Source organism: Periplaneta americana, chromosome 9 (genome assembly GCF_040183065.1).
Source record: "Periplaneta americana isolate PAMFEO1 chromosome 9, P.americana_PAMFEO1_priV1, whole genome shotgun sequence".
NCBI classification, from domain to species: Eukaryota; Metazoa; Arthropoda; class Insecta; order Blattodea; family Blattidae; genus Periplaneta; species Periplaneta americana.
The window spans coordinates 95,503,402-95,531,351 of NC_091125.1; the positions used below are offsets into that span (position 1 = coordinate 95,503,402).

The following is a 27,950-nucleotide window of genomic DNA, read 5'->3' on the forward strand; positions in this document are numbered from 1 at the left end:
TATATTTTTCTTACCAATAAACGCTATATAGCTGGCGTTTTTCCGTACCAGTGTTAAACAGTACCGTAAACTGGGGTAAAGAGGATCACATGTGGTAAAGTGGATCATATGTGTATTGCTTAGATAAGTCAGCGCCACATGGATCACACATGCAAAGAAAACCTTTCTTCTATAAATGCCACTAAAAAGAGATTTCTTTGCATGTGTGATCCATATGGCGCTGACTTATCTAAGCAATACACATATGATCCACTTTACCACATGTGATCCTCTTTACCCCAGTTTACGGTATACGTCATAACTTCATTTGATTACGTCGTAACTCTTTCTCGTCACATATTGACTGAATCTTGTTCGATTTGTATAAGTTTATGTAAGATCGAGAATTATTTAGAACACAAATCTCACACAGAAAGAAATGGTAAGGAGGAAGAAAATACGATCTCCAAATAACACCAGGTACATTTCATCATACAATAACTTTTTAACATTTTCTCAGCAGGCTATATACAAACAGAGTAATAATATTGAATGATATTATTTTGTTTAATTACAAAAATATGTTTGCTTCAAATAGGAATACAAATAATTTGACACTTTAATACATTTATTTTTGTATTTCGAACTTGCAGTAATTTGACTAGTAACAAATAAATGAACAATGGACACAGTGACATCGAAGGAAATAGACGTAATGTACAGGGACATCATTTTATTTTTACTTCAATTTTTATTGTACCTGAGTTTTTTAATGTACTTCACTCCCACCCCTTCTACTAATAAAGTTCAACCGTCCTCCACACAGATCCAAGACCGCATATACAGTCATAGTAGCTTTACGTTCAGAGTAAACAGTACGTTCCAAAAAAAATTCGCGTTTTCCAGTGACGAAAGAGCTTTCAATATTGAATAATTTTCGCACAGGTATGCTACTGTCGTCCATTTGTCTACGTCGCATCCCGGTTTCCCCCACCTGCTTCTATTCGCCTTTCTGTAAAGCCTAGTGGCTGGGCTGTCTTAGCTCTTTTCTGAAAACATTAATTTCTGTTAGGAATTGGACGTCTACGTAATATTATACCCATACAATTGTTTTTTTTTTATTTAAGTAGGTTATTTTACGACGCTGTATCAACATCTTAGGTTATTTAGCGTCTGAATGATATGAAGGTGGTAATGCCGGTGAAATGAGTCCGGGATCCAGCACCGAAAGTTACCCAGCATTTGCTCAAATTGGGTTGAGGGAAAACCCCGGAAAAAACCTCAACCAGGTAACTTGCCCCGACCGGGATTCGAACCCGGGCCACCTGGTTTCGCGGCCAGCCGTACTAACCGTTACTCCACAGGTGTGGACCATACAATTGTTTAAAATAACTTAAATAAAAGGGCCTCGTTAAGTAATTAACTGTCATGTGATTTTCCCCCTTTCTACGACCCTGCGACACTTGGACGGACAGTAGATAGCATGTCTGAGTAATTTTATCTTTTCGGATCGGGTAGAAATGAAGATTGAATTTATAGTACGTAAGGTACTCTTTTATAGGGTAGGTACAGAATTATTTCAACATGAGTTACTGATACGAAGTACGAAACTGGTACTTGGAATTACGTACAATAGTCTATAGTGCGATAATATGGACATTAGAACTGAAGCCTGTATCGAAATGAACGGCCACCATTTTCAAAAATGTGTTTAAATATCCATATTATGATTATTTTTCAATGTAACTTCATACTCTATAGTGAACGCTAATGTGCTGTAGACAGTATAATATGCACTGCATAATGAATATGTCCGCATGGACAGCTCAGTTCGTGAGTAAAAACACTCATTGTTAATACTGTACTGTATTTTGATTAAACAAAAACCTAATGAAAATTATCAAAGTCAAAAGCGTGATATTCCCTAGTTTACGTAAATGGATGAACTGCTTTTCTTCCCTCCTATACCTAGTAAAGTGATATGTTTGTATTTTACGCCAGTATCATCGAACTCCAATCGTGTTTGCGGTTCTCAATCTTGATCCAAAGGTATAGCCAGGTTAATATTAAAAATGTTAGTAAAAATAAAATGATGTCCCTGTATAATGTGAAATATCATAATGTAAACATGTTCAATAATATAATTACAATTCATTATAAAACAAAATAGGAAATAAGTACATAAGTCCATTAAGACGTTTGTACTTTAAACTAAAAAAAAAGTATAGGCCTACTTCTAAAACAATAGTTGCATGCTTTTTAATTATTCTAATCAGTTGCAATATTATTTAATAAGAAATCAATTTAAAAAGATAAACAGTAATGTTATTTTCAACAATACGATTACTTTGGCTCCCAATGGTGGTTGTTCTGTACAAAATAAGTATAATTTACACATTTCTAAACTACGAATAACAAAAGAATAGCAAGGTTTAGAAACAAATCATTCTGTATAGAAAAGAGAGAAAACAAATGTCATTCAAAGAACAACTATTTTATTACACACGTGCTAATATCAACTATTTGATGTTCACAATATTAGGGCCTATTATCATAGCCTATATGATCAGAGTTGACTTCTTGTGTTTATGTATTAATAAATCTCTTTTACTAGTCTAAAGTTACGCTTGGTGGAAACACTTATTCATGGAATGGCCAATATTCGTTTCACATGTGTTGCTAGAGAGGCTAGAGTTGTTTGGTGATCTTTCCATCAATTTAGTATGTAGAAAATGAAATGAGCATAATGTATAATGTGAGATATAATAAGTAAATAAATCCATAATAGAATTACAATTAATCACAAAACATAAAATTAAATAATTATTAACTCTAAATGCATTCCTCCAAAACAGTAGCTATTCATATATAGGGTAGAAGTGAAATAACCCTGCACATTGTACGGGGCGATAAGGTTCACTTAAATGAATGGAAAACCTCTATTACGTTTAATTCTCTAGTCATAGTAAACATACTAAAAGCATTGGTTGTAGTAGGTTTCAGAAGATATAAAGTTATTTTTGTTTTAGTTTTACTATTGATCGAGTTTACTGTTTTTTAAGTGTGTCATTATTGTAATATTATAATTCAGTTTTCTAGTGTAAGCAAAAATTACAACCTTGGTAATTTGTGGATACCGAAAGTTTTTTTTTTCTGCAATTTATGCTTTAAAACGTCTGTAGTTTCACGCTGCATGCTGTTTGTTCCTCTTGTTGATCCGCAGCTATAATATTTGGATAGTTCACTGTGATCTTCATTTTATACGCCAGAGCCGTCCACCCACAGAGAGATCGTATCAACTCGAATACACGTTAAACCGAATACTCAGGCAGTACGCAAGCATACTGCCTATAAAGCCAGGCGTTCAGTAGCGCTATGCAAGAGTGTTCGGCTTTCAACCGGTTTTGCAGGACTCTAATTCGAACCTTAAGCTACTAATATTAATTCGTTCAATAGACCAATGCCGTAACGACTTACGCTACTGTAACTGTTAATATCGTTTCGACATAATACGTGTTTTTCCTGTTCATATTCGCTTCGGTTGAGTTTGTATTTATCAAATTATTATTATTATTATTATTATTATTATTATTATTATTATTATTATTATTATTATTATTATTATTAGAGCCCGGATGTTAGGCAAAATGGCTTTTTTAAACTGAGTGCATGTATGAGACCTATTACAGATAAACACGTTTCCATACATTTGGGGACGATAGACACAATTTTTATTTTGCCTTTTTTGCCTATTTTAACTCCCGTTGCCTATTTTAAGGTTAAATGCCTTTTTTAGCATTTTTACGTCATTATTGTATATTTTCTATATTTTTAATGCATTTGAAATAAACCGCACACGAATTATATCAAAAAACAAAAAAGAACGGATGTACAAATTAAAAATATATGATGAAAGATAAGTAGAACGGAGAAAAATTCTCTCCGGCACAGGGATTTGAACCCGGGTTTTCAGCTCTACGTGCTGACGCTCTATTCACTAAGCCACACCGGATTCCCATCCCGATATCGGATAGAATCCTCTCAGTTTAAGTTCTACCTCTTGGGTGCCAGAGAGAATTTTTCTCCGTTCCACTTATCTCTCATCATATGATGTCGCAGAATATCTGCACGGATATATCATATGTACTTCGGTACATCATAATAATATAAAAATATATATTCACCTCACACAAATATTTGCTGAGAATCATATTTTCCAGCAATACATATGTTTCCAAGAAGTCGTAAACTTTTCTCCCCTACCGATTCCATATTTTATGTCACTTAACAAAGATGTTTAAACAGTATAACCTTCAGTGCTCAGATCACTTCGGGGTTTACCAGCAAAAGAAAGGTGATGATGGAAGTATTAAAAGCAAGTCTCCAGGTCCCGTTACTGTTGTCGCTTGCACGCACAAGTCACGCGTACTTTGAAGTCTCTAATCCCTTTTCACACCCCTCTTTTTGAGACAATACACAGTCGGTTTTTCCCGATCTCTGAAAGAAAGTAGAGATAGTCCTTCTGAAATAAGTTGTTTTAAGTTTGCTCCAATCACTTCAGTAGAAGTAGAAAGATCTTTTTCCACCATGTAAAACGTTCTCTCTGACAGGCAGCTCACTATGACAGTAGACAACTTAAAAAAGCATCTTGTTGTGACATGTAACCAAGGAAAGTGAGTATCATATGGGATAGTTTATTAAGTATTTGTCTATTTTTTGTCTGTTTGCATGAATAATAAATGCCTATTTTTACTATTTTAGTGCCTATATGCCTGTCTATTTTAACCAAAATAAATGCCTAAACATCCGGGCTATTATTATTATTATTATGGTTCAACGCTTGGTCGCACTAAGTTGCTTGTCTTGCATCTTCATAATAATAATAATAATAATAATAATAATAATAATAATAATAATAATAATAATATCCATGAGCAGACTTAAGATAAGATGTGTAACTCCTAAGTTTTGATTGTTGTCAGCTTGCCGGTGATGATAATACATCAATACTATTTTCTTTGCTTACTTTATACAGTACTTCATAAAATATACGCTACTAATATTAAAACAATAATTATATTTTGTGAGGGAGATAGAAGTTATCCCTGGTAGAGATCAAGGGCGCCCACAGGGGGGTAGCCAGTGGTAGCAATTGCAACCACTGAGATTTTTATTTTTTATGCGTTCTTTTTTTTTAATTTTCTTCTACGTGCTTAATACATGTTTTCTCAAACCCTCGGTAAATAATTCAATAAAAGTGAGTGCTTTAAGCACGAATGCGTGAGCAGCGTAATTTAGATTTCAGAAGTGACTATTTTTCATTTTCAGTTTTTTCTCTTCTCGTCTATCCATTTCCTCTAATTTTCTAACCATCTTTCTACCAATGACAATGAGACTGGATCCTGCGGGCGCCCTTGGTAGAGATGCTAATATGAATTTACGAGAGGGAGATAACTTTCCAACAGTGGGGGATCAACAGTGGGGGAAATCCCCCACTTGCCGGTGATTCGCACCCTGGGTTCGCCCCTACATTCACAGAAGGTAACCGTTTGGAATGTTGTTTCTTCCAAAGGAATTGTTGGGCCATATTTCTTTGAGGATACCAATGATCGTGCCCAGCTGTTAATGCAGCTCATTATGTGATAGTGTCATTTTATTTCAGACTTGGGTAGTAAGCACGTACACTATGAGTTCTATATTCTTTTGTACCCCTCAACTGTTTGGTTATTAGAATGGAACATTGTAATGTATTTTTGAAGAGATTAAATGATTCATTGAATAAAACGTATATGGTGTCATTTAAAGAAATGAAATCATTACTCGTATCTCCTTAATGAACAAGGTTACAAGAAAGATAGGCTATACCCATAGCATTAATTCCCCATTCTGCTTACACAACTTTGGTTTGAAACAATTTTTCATTTGGCACCTAAGAAAAAAATTATTTTGGGTGAGCAAGATAAATGGGACACTGTATATATTATTCTATATGTTCATATAATAAAAGTTAATTTAATACAATATCTAAAGTTTCATTTTATTATTTAAAAAGCGTCCACACCTGTGGAGTAACGGTCAGCGCGTCTGGCCGCGAAACCAGGTGGCCCGGGTTCGAATCCCGGTCGGGGCAAGTTACCGGGGTTTTCCCTCAACCCAATACGAGCAAATGCTGGGTAACTTTCGGTGCTGGACCCCCGACTCATTTCATCGGCATTAACGCCTTCATTCGCTAAATAACCTAGATGCTGATACAGCGTCGTAAAATAACCCAATAAAATAAAAAAATATTATTTAAAAACTCCCGTTTCTTTGACCCACTGTGTAAATTGAGTAGGCCTACACTTCTGTAACAAGTTTATCAAAACTTTCGAATAGGATAAACATTCTTCTCCATATATATATATATATATATATATATATATATATATATATATATATATATATATAAACGTTCAATCTGAAATGTATCTTCCAAACTTGACAGAAATTTATTACAAGCCTAATTCATGGCATTAAATTTAATCACCACTATAATCCGATACCACTATAATCCTTGAAATCTATCAAACATTAAAGAATATCTACCGTATTCTGGCATACACTGAATTTTAGTTGTTTTTACAAATAATAGTTAGCCTATATAGAGGCAACGCAAAGTTTTCAAACAGACCTGCCGGTGAACATAAAGACGTCGCACACTCACACACTTCGTAACTGAGAGGCGCGAAAGGGGACCGGAATTGTAAAGAAACTGAAAATTCAGACGCATTCTAGCGTAAACATTTTTCACAGAAATATAGAATGCATTACTATACTGACAAACTCTATTAATTACTAATCACATACGTTTTTATGCTGTTTATTTGAAAGAAAATAGTTTGCTAAATAAAACATATAGTTACAACTCACTATCAAGGGACAAAGTTCACCCAGAGACAGGGTTAACATTCTATCTAATGATACTAAATCCATAGTGCCGAGTGAAAATGAAAAGTAGAAAGGTTGGCAACTAGATACGAATTAAATCTACCTTGTAGTTAATTTTTAACAGATTATAGGCCTAAGGATTTTATGGAGAACATACGAAATATAAAATAAAATATGAAAACACATTTTACAACCTGTTTAGCCAATAAGAAACAATGTAGTATTTATCAATAAAATTACGACAGGCAAAGTATCACGTGGCGAAAGTATCAGATTTGACGTCAAAGGACGTAGCAAAACTGCAGGTTTTTACCATAATCTCTCTTCCAGGTCGTTAGTTTTTTACAAAATTAAGTTGAGGTTATGTCCAACAATAACAATAATTTTAAGGGTTAGGTTACGAGCATGAACGTCTAAATGTAACAAAATTGACAGTCACTATTCACTTGATATAATCTAGATCTAAAATAATATTTATACCACAACTCAATAATGCCATTATAGCATTACGTCCAATGAAAATCTTACCTTTTCATCCAACCAGATGCTCAGAATGAAAAGTTTGAGTGAAAGCTACCTGACGTCTTCTCTCACTGAAATAGTTTTTCTGACACTTCATTAAAACAGCACACATCATTCACATATAAAAATGTGTCTGAAACAGCACTAATGACGCTGCATTTATACAACTACACTTGCATTTTGAGTCATACACCAGTCATTCAAACTTGTTACTGATACAGAGCGAGCGAAAGAAATACTCAAGATAGCGCACAAAGATAGTACTCGAAGCAGTCTATAATAGAAACCTTCATAATACAAGACAGAAACGAAACGTTTATTATAATTCCTGATGAGAATATGTTGATTTGTTGTAAGCACATCACACATCCGTAAAATGAATATTAAAAACCGCCAAACTGTTGTTTTCTTCGTTTTGAATTTGTCAGTACTCCGTAACAGCTGATTCAGTAGACAGACAGCTGGCGGCATGATTTTGTGTCAATGGTGTCAATGAATTGCGTGTGTTCCTGCTACGTGGTGTAAACGAGAAACTAAACGCAATTGCAGCAATAATGAATTTATGTTGCTGGTCGTAAGTGTGTTTCTAAAATTGTTTATTTATGTGATACAAAATAACTTGACTTTCAGACAGCAATAAGCGTCCTGATATTTGTTATTTTAAATTGCAGGTCAATCTTACTGAAACTAATTCTGCCTCTAGGAATTGCAGTTGTACTTATTTTGATTGTTGGGCTTCCATTACTTATTATTGTTTCAAGGAATGTAAGTATAATTATAATATGCATTTCATAGTATTCGTTAAATCATTTGTAATGAAACCTTTACACAACTGTGAAACATGAGATGACGTGGATACTGATCGAGCCTCAAGTTGCCACACTTGACGTATCTAAGCATTTACGCATACCGATATTTTACGTGCAGTAGTATTGTAAAGGGGAATTTCAGACCGTCTAAATAGATTATTTGGTGAATATAGAGTATCCAACGCCCACTGAACGAATATTTCACTTTTATCACTGCCAATGTTGCGCTATAATCGTATATGCAAGGCAGGCCATAACAAAAACCTAAACTAACCAAACCTAACCTGTCAAAGAAGCAACAAGTTATACTAAATATGTGTAAAATTGGCCTATGTCTCTATAGTGGGCGGGACATAAGTAACATTGACCAAAATATCTTTAATGTATTAACAAATTTGGTATATACCATAAATTTAATATCACCAGTGGACTCTTTGGTAAACCAAGTTGTAAATCTGATGTAACATTGTAGTTCGTTGATAACAGGTTATAGCCTATTTATAAGTAAGCTAAATTTCAGAATATCTATTCTCATCTAGGCCTAAGGAACTTTTTAAGCACTGATAGATATTGTTAGGTTAACTTAATTTAGAAAGATGGTTTTTAATACTGTGTCACATTTTTCCGAAAAGACCCGTCTTAATCATGTGACAAGTCTCCGTAATAATTGTCCAACAACAAGTGAAATTTTCTGTAGTTTCATTGAAAATTTTCTATTAGAAACGCATGCAAAGACTGGATAAAGGTAATTTTGAGTGTATTTGTGTGAAAGAATGATAAGTAAGTTTTCTTGTTCTCTAAATACTACTTGAGAGTAGGATATAGGTACTTAAAACGATAAATATGATCCATACGTAGCCTGTGAATGAATTATAGGTATGAAAAGTACATATTCAGCTTACGTATAATGAAATGGCTGTAAATGTAGTAATTATGCAGCACGCATCAGCCGAGCAACAACACACACTATGTGGTTCATACCCAGAATTCAATGAGAGACGGAGGAGTGTAGATTAAAAGTGGACAGTGATTTATGTAAGTAGCGGCTGCGAAAATACACTTGTAAAATGCAAGGTAATGGTGAGAATGCAGCAGACGTGGTCGATGGGTCGTGCATAATTACCCAAAAATTTTGTATTTTACATAGGCCTATTCCTTTAATTACATGTGTATGCAAAATACATTTTTTGTTAGTTATATGGAAGACGCCATTATTCCTTTAAGCTTATGGTACTCCTATCATATTATTATCTGATTTATCTATCATCTATAAAGCTAATTGGTCCTGAGTTGTAGAAGAAAAGGTCAGAACATGATTTAGTATGATTTGAGACTAAGGTGTCCAAAGTGGTGCGAGCTTTTTGGGTTTTTGCATTGTATCACAGGTATAGACACATCCAGTAAATAGTGGTAAAATATTACTTGCAATGATGGTATTTACTTGTTTTCAAGCGACAAGAAACTTTATATTCCCCAGAGAGCTTTGCATCACTGCATTATTCATAGATATAAACATCTTGACCATGAAATTTTGGTCAGTGTATGAGACGGTGCCCACCCAGCATCGTGATGCACTTGGGGAGCTATGATAGGTAGCGAAATTCAGTTGCAAAAGCTAGCTATAATAGCTGGGGAGATCATCATGCCAACCACACAATACTTCCATTCTGGTTGGATGATCGTCCACCTCTGCTTCAGCATGTGAACGAGAGGCCAGCAGCCAGCTGGTCGGCCTGAGTCCTTCAAGGGCTGTGGCGCCACAGATCATCATAAATGTCTTAAATGTCTTAAATGTCTGTCAGTATCAATAGATATGGTGAGGAGTAGCAGGTAGTTGAAGATTTTATACTTTATTTAGAATGCACTGTTTATTGTTCTTGAAAGTTATGAGCTGCAAAATTGCCAATCTGTTAGGGTGAATTATATATAAGTTCCACATTCTTAATCTTCATTTTATTTATTATTTCCATAAAGATTCTATTTCACAATTATAAGTACAGTACCTCACGATTTAACTGTAGTATAAAATAATTGCAGCAAAGAGATTAGCACGCAATAATTTTAAGTTATTTCCTGTTTATTTAATGACCAGTTTATTTTTATCTTTGCAGTATTGCCGGAAAAAAAGGGAAATCTTGTCCAAGGATGGAATATTTTCTGTTGGATTTTTTCATCCATATTGCAATGCTGGGGGAGGAGGAGAAAGAGTTCTCTGGTGTGCAATCAAGGCTATGCAGATTCGGTAATGAATTTCAATTTGTTCGTATTTTGCTATTGCTGTTATTCGTAATTGAAACGCATTCAGTGTGTAAGCTGTTTATAGTTGCAAGTATGCATACAAACCGCTATTTAAGTAGACAGTTTTAACTCCCATAATAAATTAATCACTACGTATTCTGACCTGCAAGATTTGTGAACATGACTTTTTCCATTAGAGACCAACTCTTTATGAACACACTGTAATAAATTAGATACTGTATACAATAGGTTAGAGTTTAACTCTAAATTTGTTTCGAACCAATGTTTCACTTTTTACAGATATGCAAACTTGAAGGTAGTGGTGTACACAGGAGACCTGGACTCGTCTCCTGAAGAGATCTTGAAGCGTGCAGAGCAGAGGTTCAACATCAAACTGGTGCAGCCAGTGCAATTCGTGTACTTGCGACATCGCAGATGGGTGGAAGCAGCCATGTACCCATACTTCACACTGCTAGGCCAGAGTCTGGGCTCCCTTGTGCTTGGGGCGGAAGCCCTTGCAGGCTTTGTGCCTGGTGAGCTTCTCATTCCAGAGTTTACACTTTATAGTATATATATAGAGTGTAGACTATAATCCAATCAAATAAAGTTGGAAAAACTATAGCAAGCATAATTTTCCTAAAAATCAAGTTGCTGCTGCTATCTTCACCATTACTACTGCCACTACCACCACCGCCGCCACTGCCACCACCATCACCAGAGACCGGATTTATTGGAATTATAAGTTAATGACACAGAATAGTTGAATGAATGTGTTATCTGTCAGGAATGTTTTTATGCCTAGTTCACAAGACCCCAAAATGTTGTTATTGTTGTTCTTTTCCAATGCCAGGCGTTTGACAATAAAGTCATTTGACCTCTTGCACTCCAATATTTTTCAAAGATATTGTCATGGTTAACCACTGAAGCACAGATTTTGAGGTGTTCCGAATCCATTTCTTGATTTGAATTGCACAATGGGCAGTTAGGGGACTGATATATTCCAATTCTATGCAGGTGCTTGGCCAAACAGTAATGGCCTGTTACCAATCTAAATGCAGCTACAGACGATTTGCGTTGTAAGTCTGGAATTAACTGTGGATTATGATGCAGAGAGTTCTACTTTTTCCCTTGAGGTTGTATTATCAAATTTTGTTTGTTGAAGTCTAAGTATGTAGATTTAATAAATCTTTTCACAGAGTAATACGTAGATTTAGTAACAGATGTGTAAGTAGCAGTGCTGCCCTTTTTTGCTAAAGCATCCGCATTCTCGTTTCCCAGGATAAGACCCCAAAATGTAGTAATAGGGAAATGAGTCACAAGGACTGGACACTGCATCTAGTAAACTGCATGCTGATTTGTGCATGGAAATAAAGTGTTTAAGACCAATAAGAGTACCAGAGGGAAATACTAAATAACAAGAATGGCATTTAAAAGGAGTGGGGACATGATTTGTGTGTTTATAAACCATAGTGAGTAAAAATAATAATATAGTGCCTATAAATCTGGGCTCTAATCATTACCATAATTATCATTATCATCATCGTCGTCGTCATCGTCATCGTCATCTTGCCTCAGAGTTTCTTCCCGAGATATTAAAGACATGCAAGGCCGTTTATGACAGACATTTTATTTGTTCAATACAGTGCAAACAATCCAAAACTTTCCAGTATACCTGATTTCTATGCTTTAACAGTAATCTGATTGTAGTCAAGATCCAATTCGTCCCTTTACTACTTTAAGTTTTTGTTAGTTAAGTCCAGTTTACCAGTTTCATCTACAGCATGTGCAATATTTTCACAAGAGGAGGCAATACACAACATTTATAATTTTAACACTGATTACATACAAATCACAAATTTTATTGATTCCGTAATACTGTTCCCTGATGAAGCACCATTCACCCATAATGGAATCAGTAATACACGTAACAATCAATTATGAACTTTCAAACAACAAAACCCACTTGGTATTGTGAATATAAATTTTCACTTCGTTTCTCGATCAATACGTGTGTGGTATGAAGAATGACGTGCTGATAGGTCTGTTATTCTACATGATCGTATGGATGTACCAAAGTACTGGTGATTATTGTGACGTACAGGCTTAGACACAAAAAATGACTGGCTGCCATACACTAAATGCCTTTCGGAAAACTTCATTTGATTCTGTGAGAGCATAGGTTTACACGTAAAGAAATTTATTATGCACTACTTCGCTCTGTTTTTCCTTTGTTTTTTTTTTTTTTGTTTTTTTTTGTTGCTTTTTCTGTTCATTTATAGGTCAAGTGTTATGACTAATCTATAACAAAGATATATTCAAGGCGTAAATTGGGTGCAAAGTCGTGTGAACCAGGCACTGCCCAAAGTGGAGTTAGAAAATTCATGCTACAGGAGATCGGTCATTTTTTCTGTCTAAGGCTGTACATTGCCAGTACTACTAGAGGACATTTCTTTTGCTACACAGCATGTTATGTACTATCAGCATGATGGAGCCCCTTCTCATTATTAGTGTGAGGGCTCATCTCAATACTAGATTCTCTAATCAGTGGATTCATCCCCTTCAGTACCATTTCCAGGCCACCAAGATCTCCAGACTTAAACCCCTTGGATTTTTATTTATAGGGTTGCATGAAGGGTGAAGTGTACAGAAAGAAAGTTAATACATAAGACTGTTCGCTCACATAATGGATGCTGTTGCCAGCATCAAGGAATGTCATAATAACTTTTGAATCAGTGAACAACAAATCTTCTCACATGAGTTGAAAAATGTATTGAGGCAATGATGAAATTTTTGAGAATGTGTTGTGAAATATTTGTCACTTGAACGGAAACAAAAGTTGAAGCAAAACAAAAAAAAAAAAAAGGTTTATTTTAACTTCACATTCTAACAGTTTTATTTCGACAATTGCTAGGTAGACCACATATTCATACGATATTTTTGTTCAAAATGACCAGTATCATGATCTCCCAGAATAGTGACTTTTCCTCCTGGGATACCTTGTATATACATCCAGGTAAGTGCAAGTGTTCCACATACGACAGTGAAGTGCTCCTGAAGATATTTATCAAAGATTGAAACTGTATATATATTTTTGTTCAGTTAAGAGGGGAATTTATATTGATAAATTTTTCAGCTTCTGCATGATTGATGTTATGACTTATGACCTACTGGGTGTTAATGTCGGAAGATAAAAGCAGTTCCATTGTATATGTTGTTAGGATAATACTGATGACTGTGACAAACTCTGCATTTGTCTGAGCGTGAATTGTGTGAATGAAGCTGTAGCTCTCGCTAAATGAAGATCCATCTGTTAGCCAGTGCTGATGTCATCTTACCCATATTATTATTATTATTATTATTATTATTATTATTATTATTATTATTATTATTATTAATCCTCTTCCTTCATAGCCTTGCAAGCTTATCACTGCTGAATAAATTATTTTTATTAATTCACGAACTTATTTGCTTACTATAGTGTAGCTGAGTCACTGGCTCTGTTCCTTCACAGATCTGTACATTGACACGATGGGCTATGCATTCACGTTGCCCCTGTTCAAATTGATTGGAGGCTGCCATGTGGCTTGCTATGTGCACTATCCGACCATCACTGGTGACATGCTGAGACGAGTATCAGGCCACATGATCTCTCATAACAACCGTCCTTATGTTGCCCGCAGTCCATTCCTTACAGCAGGGAAACTTCTCTACTATAGGCTGTTTGCCTGGGTAAGGTTTACTTTTGAGGAAATTATAGGAATGTAATCAATTGCAATGAGCACGGTTAGTAGCGACACTAGCATGGGGGAAGTGGAGGATTGGAGGATCTATGCCAGTGACAGAACAAATACACTGGAGTAGGAGTTCTCTACAAGACGAGAATCTTTTGCTGACAGCTTATATCAAAATTGCCAGTTACATCTTCGCTTTGCTTGTCAGTATCAGGCAAGGACAGAGAAGCATTGGTGGATTCTTTTCTTCACTGATAAGTTGTAATTCAGTCTAATATCACCTCACGAAAAACAAAAAGTATAAGAACTGGAGAAGTTATACCTCTTATATGAAGAGAACAGGCTGCCAATGTTCCTCTATTCAGACGTGATGTTGATGAATGAAGTCTAGCTGCCACTGTTTATATGTCTGCAAGAGATTCTTGTCTGTTCTTGTAGGGATGAGATATCTTTTATTAATTTTTCGAGTTTATTTCGTGTTTGTATTACTGTAGTCTTGTGGTATATCCATCAAAATTTTCAATGCAGATACTGATCTTCCCTAACAGATATTTCTCTTTTGATCCTTGTTTCAGTCTTGTAGAGAAAGTGTTAAGTTCTGCACATCTTTTAAATATTTACTGATCAGTAAAAACATATACATCAGGCACCGAATATACTACATATTACATTTCACCAAAGAAATTGCTCTTGCAGCTTGTTCTCTTACTTGACAAAATTTAGTTTTAAACTGACTGAAAAGCCTAAATAATTGCAATTCCACCAAATAATAATGGATAGTGCCAGAATTATGAACGAAATTATTTGCAAGCCATAAATCAATTTCATTTCTGGAAAGACATTTATTGCACAAAACAGTCTAGGATGCATATTGGGGGGTAGGAGGGTCATAAACTATCTTTTAAAAAATAAAATCCGTCGTCAAGAGGGAGAAGAAAATATTGCTATTAACAGAAAAATGTGTGGGAACAGTGGAAAAATGTTTTAATGAAGTATTATATTGATATTTCATGTAGTGTTTTTTTTTTCTTTCTTGTCAGTGTATTTCTAAATTCTAGCTAAGTTATAAGGAGGAGAAACAGTCTACTCAAATATCATTTGAGAACCTCAGCAACATTAAAAATCGTTTTAATGGTAGATGATTAAACATACAACATTGTTATGTTTTTGAACATTTTCTAAAGCATATAGCAGCTTGAAATGTAACAATAAAAAAATAACTTTCATATTTGTAGCTGTATGGTTGGGTTGGTCGGTGTGCTGACATCATCACAGTGAATTCAAGTTGGACAGAAGAGCACATCAATGACCTCTGGTTGTGTCCCTTGAAGACTCATCGAGTTTATCCTCCATGTGATGTGGAAGAATTGAAGAAGATGCCACTCTTATCAGAAAGTGGTAAGATAGCTGCAACTTGTGCAATTAAGAAATATAATTAGGATTAATGGAAAAGGAAATAGAGTTATTTGTCTCAAATTACAGATATATTTCTCTTTTAACCTACTGTATATTCATTATAAGTAGCTAGTCAGGTGTGATACCCCTGACTGTATGCTTGAAATTGATAAGACAGAATTTTTCCTCAGAGATGATGAGTAACTAGGTAATAGAATGAAAAGGGAAATGAAAGCACTCAAAGAAAACATATTCCTATACATCTTTGTTTATCATGTACAAATTGAAAATTCGCATCTACAAAATGTGAGTTGTCTTTTTTTCTATTCAGAGCCATATAGGGTGATTTCAAGCCAATAAGATGATTGCCCAAATGTTTTTAAGTTTCCTTGACTAATCTACACATGCCTCAATAGGTTTTGATCATATTTAGCAATAGATTCAATTCAGAGTTTTTACATCTGAAGAGGGAATAAATTTTCTCAGTTGGACAAGGCCATATGGGAAAATTTTGGAGTTAATGTCTTCGAATTCCATTAGTAGTTAATATCGTCCTTGGTGGGATAGTGGTTACTATGGCTTGCAATTGGATCCAAAGTTCGTGGGTTCACACTCGGCCAAAAGTGATGAACTCTTTAAGCAACAACAAAAATCACTGCTGTGGCCTCCTTTGGAAGTCTTACGTTGTTGATTTATGGCATATAAAGAAATTCTGCTCCTGGTTGAGAGCTTGGGTAAAATTATTGACTCATACCATGTTCTCTTATTTGGAAACAGCAGGCCAATTTTGACTGCAGTTTTATCTTTATAGTCACCTGACGAACAAACGGAAAACAAATAGAAAAGATGAGGGTAGGCATGAGCCAAAGCCGCTGAAAAGCAGATGGAGACTGGAGGAATAAATTAATAAAAATAACACGTCTTATATTTCATCTATTAAATTAATGTATGAATAAACTATTATATATCGAGATTAAATTGAAAGATTATTATTGTTGAATATCCCATGTATTGTGTTATACTGGCACTAGTAAATATGACCGCCAAGCTTTGTCATTTCATAGATGCCATAATCATGGCTTCGAGTTCCGTGTTGGGGATGTTTGCATGTTGTCAATGTGATTTTTTGCATTGTCGTATGTCGAGACCTTTGTTGTAGTAAACCTACTGTATATCATAGCAATCCATAAAAGTGTATTAAAAAGGTCAAAAAAGCCTAAAATAATGCTTAAAGTAAATTCCAGTAGGAGAATGAAAGATTTCTTCATGCAGTAGCTAAATACTTTTCAGTCAGTGTCATGGAATGAATACATCAGCGTAATTATTTACTCTGGCACATACTCTTAGGTTCTATACACGTAACCAGACGCTTGAGCTTAACACAAAATGTAATTATCCCAATGCATCATAGTTCGGAAACCGGTCTATGTCTCCTGTTGTTATTAGAATAGGAGGAACTGTTTATAATAGCTAATTTAATTTCATGATGCAGAAGAATCAGAAGCAGCTAAAACTCTGGATGAGAAGTGCCTCATCAAGATAGTTTCAGTGGGACAGTTTAGACCTGAGAAGGACCATCCCTTGCAGCTGAGAGCCATGTACGAACTGCGACAGCTTGTGTCCGAGGAAGTGTGGGATAAAGTGAGTAGTATGAACCTGTCTTATTTCTATTGCATGAGGTTATTGTCATTTGGAGTGCCTGGCTTAAAAAAAAAAAAAAATTAAGATTTTCAAAAGTCGAGTGTAGGGAGAATGAATGTCCTTTTAATGCGTAGGATACTAGGATTTACTTTTCTTCTTTAATAACAGGTAATATACTTTAAGACTTACTACTGGCGATCCTTCAGTGAGATATTATTTCAATTTAGACTACACCTTTCCAAATACATGATTCAGTCTCTTTTGTGTCATTGTGCTTCTCAGATAGATTTTCAGTCTTCTGAGGGTACTAAATGACCGTTCTGTCTCCCATGAAAAACTTAGCAACACATTCAAGTCTCAGCAGAATTTCCATGTTATTGAATAATTTTTTGCAATGAAACATAAAAATTACTGCAGGTCAGTATTATAGTACAGTACGGATTTTAGGCCAAGCAGGAAACCAATTACTTTAAGGTCACCACGTATCTTCCAACAATAACCCTCATATTTTAAAACACGCACAATCTTAGTACACTTTCATAACTTTCTTTAAGACCTACAGAATGGAAAACCAGGATAGATGGAAATTCATTACAATTATGAAGTAACACTGCTTTTAAGCTAAACTTAGATGAATCTATAAACAATCGCCAGTCATCTGAATTATCCTCAACCCCTAGCTCACTCATTGAACCATTAAGTCTACACAGAAACACATATTCTCACGTAAGTTACATTACGTTTTATGCAGGAAATAATATTGCTTTACAACCCCATTAGAAGTGCCAGACTGGTCTCTACTGGGGTTTATCTCTTTGCGGTGTCTACTTGGAGAAGAAAAGACAGATTTATTACTGGTACCCTGATAACTGAAAAAGGCTTGGTTAGATGGTATAACAAATAACACATTTTCATCTTTACATTTTGTAAGTATATAAGTAATCGTGTAGGACAGGGGTAGCCAACATATGACACGCGTGTTACCAGGTGGCATGCAAATTCGTTTTCAATGTAAGATATCTAAAATATCTAAAAATTGTGACGTGATGTGACATTTTAAGCACCGTTTTCAGAATCTACCCGTAAAAATGAACTAAACACATCTGTTTTCACGGAGGTAAATTTCATGTTGGGTAGTGTTATTTTTTTTATTTATTTTTTTTTTATTTTATTTATTTTTTTTTTTTTGGCTCAGAACCTTATCCCATTATCTCCTGGTCTCGTTGCCTCATAAATGGTGCTTTTTGCTATCACTTGTGAGATTCAGACCTGTCTCCAGGCAGTTGACTAAACTACAACATTGGCTCAGATTATTAATTAAATATGAGGCTTTTCAAAATAAGTGAATTAAGAAATTAATTTATTGAATTTTGAAGATTACCGTGCTTTTTATGTTTGACTGTAAATAACGAAACAAAATTTAACATTTTAAGAACAATGCTGCTCTTGTGTTGACAGTTAATGCTGGTCTTCGTGGGATCATGCAGAAACAAGGAGGACCAGGACAGAGTGAGGGACATGCAGGATCTGTGCAAACATCTCTCATTGGAAAATAATGTGCAGTTCAAAATCAACATCAGCTACGAGGAGTTGAAAAAAGAACTGCAGGAAGGAACAATCGGACTGCATGCCATGTGGAATGAACACTTTGGCATAGGTAGACAGCATTTTTCATATTTAATCTCTTCGTGACCTGGTCTGCTGTTGCCAGTCCCATATTCACTGCAGCCATCTATCTGTATTATTTTGCTAACCCTTCACCTAGGCCAAATAGAAATGATCAGGACAAAATTCAAATACAAACTGCTGAGCCGTTTATACCCGAACCCACCCTCTCGGAAGTCGAAATTGCTATGAAAATCTTAAAAAGTACAAATCTCCAGGTATCGATCAAATTCCAGCAGAATTAATACAAGAGGGTGGAAGCACATTATCTAGCGAAATTTAAAAGCTTGTACTTGCTATTTGGGAAAAGGAAATTATATCACAACAATGGAAGGAGTCCATAATTGTACCTATTTTTAAGAAGGGGGACAAGACTGAACTGTAGTAACTTTCGAGGAATATCACTTTTGTTGACGTTGTACAAAATTTTGTTGAGAAGATTAACTCCATATGTAGATGAAATTATTGGGGATCATCAGTGTGGTTTTAGGAGTAATAGATCGACTATTGATCAGATTTTTGTATTAGACAGACATTGGAGAAAAAATGGGAGTATAAGGGTACAGTACATCAGTTATTCATAGATTTCAAAAAACTATATGACTCTGTTAAGAGGGAAGTTTTATATAATTTTCTTACAGAAGTTGGTATTCCGAAGAAACTAGTTTGATTAATTAAAATGTGTCTCAGTGAAATGTACAGCAGAGTTCGTATAGGCCAGTTTTTGTCGGATGTTTTTCCAATTCACTGCGGGCTAAAGCAAGGGAAAGCACTATCACCTTTACTTTTTAACTTCTCTCTAGAATATGCCATTAGGAAAGTTCAGGATAACAGAGAGGGTTTGGTATTGAACGGGTTACATCAGCATCTTGTCTGTGTGGATGACGTGAATATGTTAGGAGAAAATCCACAAACGATTAGGGAAAATACGGGAATTTTACTGGAAGCAAGTAAAGAGATAGGTTTGGAAGTAAATCCCGAAAAGACAAAGTATGTGATTATGTCTTATGACCAGAATATTGTACGAAATGTAAATATAAAAATTGCAAATTTATCCCTCAAAGAGATGGAAAAATTCAAATATCTTGGAGCAACAGTAACAAATATAAATGACACTCTGGAGGAAATTAAACGCAGAATAAATATGGCAAATGCGTGTTATTATTCAGTTGAAAAGCTTTTGTCATCTAGTCTGCTGTCAAAAATCTGAACGTTAGAATTTATAGAACAGTTTTATTACCAGTTGTTCTGTATGGTTGTGAAACTTGGACTCTTACTTTGTGAGAGAAACAGAGATTAAGGGTATTTTGAGAATAAGGTTCTTAGGAAAATATTTGGGGCTAAGTGGGATGAAATTACAGGAGAATGGAGAAAGTTACATAACGCAGAACTGCATGTATTGTATTCTTCACCTGACATAATTAGGAATATTAAATCCAGACGTTTGAGATGGGCAGGGCATGTAGCACGTCTGGCCGAGTCCAGAAATGCATATAGAGTGTTAGTTGGGAGGCCAGAGGGAAAAAGACCTTTGGGGAGGCCGAGACGTAGTTGGGAGAATAATATCTATATATATAATTTGAACTGGGAATGGAAATTACAGGAAAACGGCTGAACGGATTTTAATGAGTGACGCCTCATTTTCATGCCTGGCATCCAAAGTTTTTCGGAATAATAGTAGTTTTCAGTGAAATGTCAATTTTCCTACATAATTTTCCTATTTTCCAAAATCCATCTGTTGTCAGTTTTGAGAATTAATTTTATTCAATCATGGCTGACTTGACTGAATTTCAGAACAAAACACACACTACAATAAACAATAGGCTATTACACGAAGGCCATGACCTGCAGGATTGCCGACATATTTAGAGCTCAATTCAATTTGTTACTAAAAACTGATTTTGCAGTGTATAATTTTCTGAGTACAGTTGTGTATTGGATATTCAAATCTACGAAACTTGAGGTGGTTTGATGACATTATTACCATTAGAAATTGAATATTATTGTAGTTAATATCATGATGCATCTATTTTTTCATTAATTGTATATAATATTGATGCTATATTGATGACATGAAAGTGAAACGTTTTGTGGTTATGTAAGTAAATGTAGAGAATATCTTAATTTAGATCTTTATTTCTATAATTTACTGAGTGGCTGCTATATATAAAACTACAAAACTTAAGTAAGATAATAATAGTGTTATTAAAAATCAAATATTTTTATACTTATTAACCCAGTGGGGTTAGGTCTTTTTCATATACTTAATAGTGGTGTAGTGTATATATTGATATGTGTCATTGTCTTCAGTATTGGTTCAAGAGAGCGCAAAAATTACAGTTCCTAAGGAAAGATCAAAAGGTATTACTTACTGATAAAATATGAGGCCTAGAAAATTTTATAGTCTCCAGATCATTTCAGCAAGATCTCTTAGTAGGATAAAATGATTTTACGCTCTACATTTCAAGTTCTACATGCAGCAGCTATACGAAAATGCTATTGTTCGAAAGCTTAGCAAACCTGACATTTTTTAACTTTTGCCTGCAATTCACAATGACCTGAAATAGCTACTACTATCGTCCTGACATTGATACTTGCGTTTTCGCGTTGAAACTCAAAAACTGAAGTTGGATAGGTTCAAGAAAAAGTATTTGGCCTAAAAAAATCCATTCAGAGGGAGTATGTTTCATTATTATGGAAGCAAATAACTATCAAAAAGACAAGTATTCTTCATTGAAAATAAACCTGAAGAATTTTTATTTGAACGTCTAACGAACTTAGTTTGCAGCAGTATTTGCTGCACAAGCCACCAGTTAAAATGGATTTGAGGGATGTGGGATATGATGATAGAGACTGGATTGATCTTGCACAGGATAGGGACTGATGGCGAGCTTATGTGAAGGCAGCAATGAACCTCTGGGTTCCTTAAAAGCTATAAGTAAGGAAGTATTCCTGGACTTTGGCAGTGTGAAGAATTCAATTTCTGATCTAGAGCATATGTGAGATAAAGTTCATTATCCCAGATGGTTGATGATGAGAAGCAGTGTTTAATTTTGACGCAGGAGAGAAACAGCTAGTCAGTTTCGCCTGAAGTGCTCTCATTCAGAGACAATGCTCTTGTATATGTCGTAGACTTATAACTATAACACAGGACTTCTGGCTGTATATTCCTTCCAAAAGAAGTCATATTTGCTATTAAAAATCCATCATTTTCAGCTCTGTTTCAACTTCCGAGCACCGAATCTAGTTAGAAATAATGACAACACTATTCAACCATTGATGATGAGTTCTCCCACCCCTCCTTAATTTGTAGTCAGATTTTGTTATAAGAAATTTAATTTTATAAGTACTTAATGTTACTATAATTAGTTGAAGATTCACTACGTTTGCACTAACTATTTCCCACGAATATGCTACAGTCAATAAACGTGCTTGACCTGAAAATGGTACTTAAAACAGAAAATTTAAAGCTGTAATTAAAATTTTAATTATTTAAACTATAAAAATAGTAACTTAATATGATATCCTCTGAAAACTAAAAATGTAAACAATTTTAGAATTAATCAAAATTATAGATCGATTTGGAAACATAATGTCGAGGGAGTGAAGAATAAAAGAATTCTAAAACAACTTGTAACATATTATATTTTAAGAGAGCAGATAAATTTAAGTTGATGTAGTGGTTGTGGTGGTGAAGGTGGCAGTAGCAATAGTGGTGATGTAAAGTTTGATAGTGCAATATTATGGCTTCGGATTTCATATTGATTAACTTCCATAAACATCTTGAAAGAATTGTTGTGGTATACTGTTGTAGGCGTGGTGGAGTGTATGGCTGCAGGCCTGATCATGGTGGCTCACCGATCAGGAGGTCCCCTCATGGACATCGTTGTGGAATCTGAAGGTAGTCGAAATGGCTTCCTGGCTGCTGATGAGACTGAATATGCTCAAGCTATTGCTACAATACTGAAGCTGTCCCCACGAACCAAGAAAGTGATCCGGGATGCTGCAAGGTACTATTGAACCTCATTATAGCAAAAATTTACATTACTGGAAATAATCCTCATTATAGTGATTGTTCATGTAAAGAATCTTCTTTCCTTCCATCACGGTTTTCTTTACCACCACCACCACATCTTATCATTCGTTATTCTTCCTATTTTATTGTATTAATCCATTTTCTTCTTGAGGACCAAAAACATACAGCTGCAAAACTTAAACTTTCTGTTTGAGCACTTTTTGAAACATAAAAAATAGCCATCTTGACATTTTATAACTCTTAAATATTTGTGAAATCACCACTATCAAGTATGCAGATATATGAAAAGCCGGTTGATACTTTCCATGCTGATCAGTGGATAAATGAACCTTGTTTTTATTTTAAAGAACAAAGGAAGGAGTTAATATTTTCGCCTGTACAAACTAATAAAAATACATTGACCAACTCAGAAAAAAAAATGAAATTAAAACTAATCAGTGATGTCACTTTTGTTTCAGGGCATCAGTGGATCGGTTTTCAGTGGACGAATTTGAAAAGGGATTTTTAAGAGCAGTGGATCCATTTCTCAGCAAGAGAAAAGACACATGACAATAATTTATTCATTCCTTTATTCCAATAAGTGGAATATCGTGATAGGAACTAGCATTTACGAAGTTTTTGGCTGTACAGACTCATTTGAAGAAGAAATATGCTGTTGTGGTGCTGTGTGTATTTGTGGTTTTCATTCATTTGCTTTATTCGTTTAAGTATCATGATTTGTTTAATCATCATTTTTTGTTAAGTTTGAAATACAAATTGCACTCATGTCTCATTTTACTCAAACTTGAAAATAAACGGTATTCTTGAAATTTTGAGAAATAAAATATATACTCGGAATATAAACTTTATATTCCAAGTGATATAGTGTTAACAGTAATCAAGATGTATAAAAGATATAGTCGAGACTGTTAGTTCGAACACACTCATCAGGAGCTTCAAAATTGCACAGAGTGATCACTCGACTTGGAAAAAGAAAAGAATAGAATACAAAGTCTTTCATACTTAATTTTATTTATTATAGCTCCGATTGCAAGATATGATCAGAAATGAAAACAGAACATACTCTTATAATTTTATTGCTATTGCTTATGAAGCACAATAAGGACTGCAGGTAATCTCTGTGTTAACAATCACCCAGTTTATTGAGTTATGGTATTGCTACTTTTTTCTTTCTAAATTGACATAATTGCGTATATCAGAATTTATTCTTGCATTACCTTTATGTAAGATCTGGGTTCAAATTTAAAATCAGTCCATATGGAAGATGGAATGAACAAAAGTGGTTTTCTCTGTCATCTTTTTACTATTTCTCCATTAATCATCCTTGTGCCATGTGGATTCACCTTCACTTGGAACTGCAGGCAACGTTTAAGACTAAAAAAGCATGTACAGCTTATCAATTTAATCAATCAAGTAGCCACCATTCGAAAATAACAAAAACATGAACTTTCTTGTTAATTTCTTCATAGCATTATATTGTTGGACTTGCTATCAGATGACATTATATTCTACATAATACTTTGAACATGCGTGAATGTTTTCAAAATCTTGTTTTCAAGTATGTATATTATTATTATTATTATTACCATCAGCATCATAATTATTGCAACATTCATTTCATGAGCTTGAATTTTAAATTAATACTTTATTTAATGTGTTTGTTGTGAGTTGAGAATTGCCTTTAATTCGTAATATTTTGTAGTGAATAAACTTTCTTTCACAATCGTAATGTTTGAAATATTCGCCTACTATATACTGAAACATTTTAGTAAAACTTAATTTAGTATTTCTCATATCTGTATCGATAGAAAAGCATGATAGTTATATTTCTTTTCATATAAACAAAACAAATTTAAATCTTTAGCATATTCCTTTCCTCTTCCTTCTTTTTAAAATGAAAATAATTAAGCTTTTTATACTTTTCGTAGCCTTGGCTGTAGTTAATTATAATTAAGTAGCATATCATCCTCTGCTGATGTCCGGAATCCCATATCAATCTATTATGATCAAACCAGCCTCTGTCCATATTGACCTTGGTCTACCTCACTTTCTTCTCTTTTAGATGCCTATTGACCTTCTAGAAATATGTCAAAACCAGGAACGCTGCATCTCTTTCCTTTCATCTAACATGCTTCGCTTCGTTTCCTTCATGATATTCCTCACTTGTGTAATTAACTTGCCATGGTATACAAAAAAAAAAAGTACTCCAGAGAAATGAAATATCACTATCTGCCTGCTCTCTAATTATGCTAAAATTGGGTACATGCAATTAATCTGAATCTCGTAAATGAAAATTGCTAGCTGGGTTTTAGAAGAGAGACAAAGGACATGTAGTAACAACCTCAAAAATATTTATTTCCTTCCTCAGGTTTTTTCACACATATTATATCCAAGTTACGCTCATTAAATTGTAATCACGTCTAACACATTTTACTTTAAAATACTTTTAAATTCTAAATAAAATATTTCAATAACCTAAATGTAGACACAACATTGGCAACAGCATTCATGGTGACTTCTCGGTTCAGCACTGTACCTGCTAACATGTATTAATCATAATTTAGTGCCATCAGTCCTTTACATCTTACTGATAAAATAATATCTTCGACATTTGTATAAGAATATGTACAATTTTCTGTAAGTCCAATGAATTTCAATAAATTTCATTTGTATTCATTACAAGTTTGGATGTTCTTATTATTGTGAGTACAAGATGTGTTACGATAAATTGTTAGTTTCTTCTTAGGAAATATTTGCATCAATGGTGACCTGTGTCTCGAGATACTGGTAAAATGCTTTGTAAATGGTTATAGAAATTGTAGCACATTCTCTAACTTATATTTCCGTCTATTTTCGAGTGCTACCCTCAGACTTTTATGAAGAAGATGATAGATTTTGTAACTGTACCTTAATATTAAGTTTTCCCACAGTTTTGGAGTTGCTTGCAGATATCATCTTTGTCATTATTGATAGTCTAGTAGTCTCCATGCAAACCATTGGATCCGAGATTCACAGATTCAAACCCGGTTGAGAGTGGTGAATTTTAAAGAGTGATACAGTTCTTAGCATGGTTTCCTTTGGAAGTGAAATAAAGCTGGAAGTCCGTAACATAGATTCACGGCACATGAAAGAACCCTGTCTCTGATAGTGGACACCTGTCAAAATTTGTCGGCCATTTATCATCCATGTCAAAATTTGGAGATAGCACAATGAGCCCATAATAATGGCCTAAGAGTATGTACCTTCACCATTAATCCAAGCCAAAGGGATATTTATCTTCAGAATAATATCACTTCCAATAACTGAAAGAGTTGTTTGGGGTAGCCAAATGTAATTATACTTATTTACTTACTTATGGCTTCTAAGGAACCCAGAGGTTCATTCCCGCCCTCACATAAGCCCACCATCGGTCCCTATCCTGAGCAAGATTAATCCAGTCTCTAATCATATCCCACCTCCCTCAAATCCATTTTAATATTATCCTCCCATCTACGTCTCGGCCTGCCAACTAACACACTATATGCATTTCTGGATTCGCCCATAATGCTCTATGCCCTGCCCATCTCAAATGTCTGGATTTAATGTTCCTAATTATGTCAGGTGAAGGTTATTTAACTTTCTCCATTCTTCTGTAATTTCATCCCTTCTTACCTCCAAATATTTTCCTAAGAACCTTATTCTCAAACACCCTTAACCTCTGTTCCTCTCTCAAAGTGAGAGTTCAAGTTTCACAGCCATATAGAACAACCAGTAATATAATTGTTTTATAAATTCTAACTTTCAGATCTTTTGATAGCAGACTGGATGACAAAAGCTTCTCAACTGAATAATAACAGGCATTTCCCATATTTATTATGCGTTTAATTTCCTCCTGAGTGTCATATACTGTTGCTCCAAGATATATGAATTTTTCCATTTCTTCAAAGGATAAATTTCCAATTTTTATATTTTAATTTCGTACAATATTCTGGTCACGAGACATATAATCATAACTTTGTCTTTTCGAGATTTACTTTCAAATCTATCTCTTTACTTGCTTCAAGTAAAATTCCCGTGTTTTCCCTAATAGTCTGTGGAGTTTCACCTAACATTCATGTTATCTGCATAGACAAGTAGCTGATGTAACCTGTTCAATTCCAAACCCTCTCTGTTATCCTGGACTTTCTTAATGGCATATTCTAGAGCAAAGTTAAAAAGTATAGGGGATAGTGCATCTCCTTGCTTTAGCCCGCAATGAATTGGAAAAGCATCCGACAGAAACTGACCTATATGGACTCTACCTGTATTTTTCACCGAGACACATTTTAGCCAAAAGTAATATACCTAATAAATTAGGTCTGTACTACCTACTTGATAGAATCTGTAATCCCGAAATATTGAAAATCCTAAAATTTTTATTTCCGTGACAGTCTGAAATCTCGTACAAATTTTACTACTAGCGCTAGAAATTCCCATTCCTTTTGTGTCTAATCTTAAGTATAAAAGAATTTCTTCAGTTTGTGATAACAAAGGATCTCTTACTGCTTTAATAATCTAATAATGTGAACAAGATAATGTATCAAGTTAAGCCAGAGTGAGAAAGGGATAACTATATTATTTAACACTAGGAGAGATATTATGAAACAGTCTGCGTAAGATCAGAGATTACTGAATAAGTATTGTGGGCACTGTAAAAGTAAAAACTATCTCTTATTAGCTTGGAAATATTTATGCATTATAATACAAATTGTTAAAACTTCGTAAAGCGAAGATTGTTTTTGATTTTTTAATGTCTGTACCGAATAAAACCAACTCGTATTTTCAGTGTCTGTCATGTTTGTATGTTTTATGTAAGTGAATTCAACACTTCAATATAGTTTATCTTCTTACACAGCAAGAATTATCTGAAAAAAAAAAAAAATTAATTAATAAATAGACGAAAACAAGTGAGGCTGCATGGACTTTCATGTCCTATATCTAGGTTATCTGCAATGGTCAGCATTTTTAGGAAGAGAAATGATGCTCTTG

General features: G+C 34.6%; 2 protein-coding genes across 4 annotated transcripts in view; one reads left to right on the forward strand and one right to left on the reverse strand.

The window, feature by feature from the left end:
- ATP7 (copper-transporting ATPase 1) overlaps window positions 1-27,950 on the reverse strand; it is a 248,616-nt gene that overhangs the window by 219,643 nt on the left and 1,023 nt on the right. For 2 of the 3 annotated variants that reach the window (XM_069835392.1, XM_069835395.1), the window contains exon 1: window positions 7,435-7,573. The exons of the other annotated variant lie outside the window; for it this stretch is intronic. The gene's annotated coding sequence lies outside the window, so the exon portion shown is untranslated. Of the gene's footprint in view, window positions 1-7,434; window positions 7,574-27,950 lie in introns of those variants that run through there. 3 annotated transcript variants of the gene reach the window in all.
- Window positions 7,863-27,751, forward strand: Alg11 (ALG11 alpha-1,2-mannosyltransferase). The gene is made up of 10 exons (XM_069835401.1): window positions 7,863-8,002; window positions 8,100-8,193; window positions 10,349-10,479; window positions 10,776-11,008; window positions 13,987-14,204; window positions 15,442-15,604; window positions 17,094-17,242; window positions 18,701-18,899; window positions 22,722-22,917; window positions 23,402-27,751. The coding sequence occupies exons 1-10, from the start codon at window positions 7,983-7,985 to the stop codon at window positions 23,490-23,492; spliced, it is 1,494 nt and encodes a 497-aa protein (XP_069691502.1). The 5' UTR covers window positions 7,863-7,982; the 3' UTR covers window positions 23,493-27,751.

Coding starts and splice junctions, on each gene's coding strand:
- Alg11 (XM_069835401.1), top strand. CDS start 7,983: ATGAATTTATGTTGCTGGTC. Junction 10,480..10,775: donor ATCAAGGCTATGCAGATTCG/GTAATGAATTTC, acceptor CACTTTTTACAG/ATATGCAAACTTGAAGGTAG. Junction 14,205..15,441: donor ACTATAGGCTGTTTGCCTGG/GTAAGGTTTACT, acceptor TCATATTTGTAG/CTGTATGGTTGGGTTGGTCG.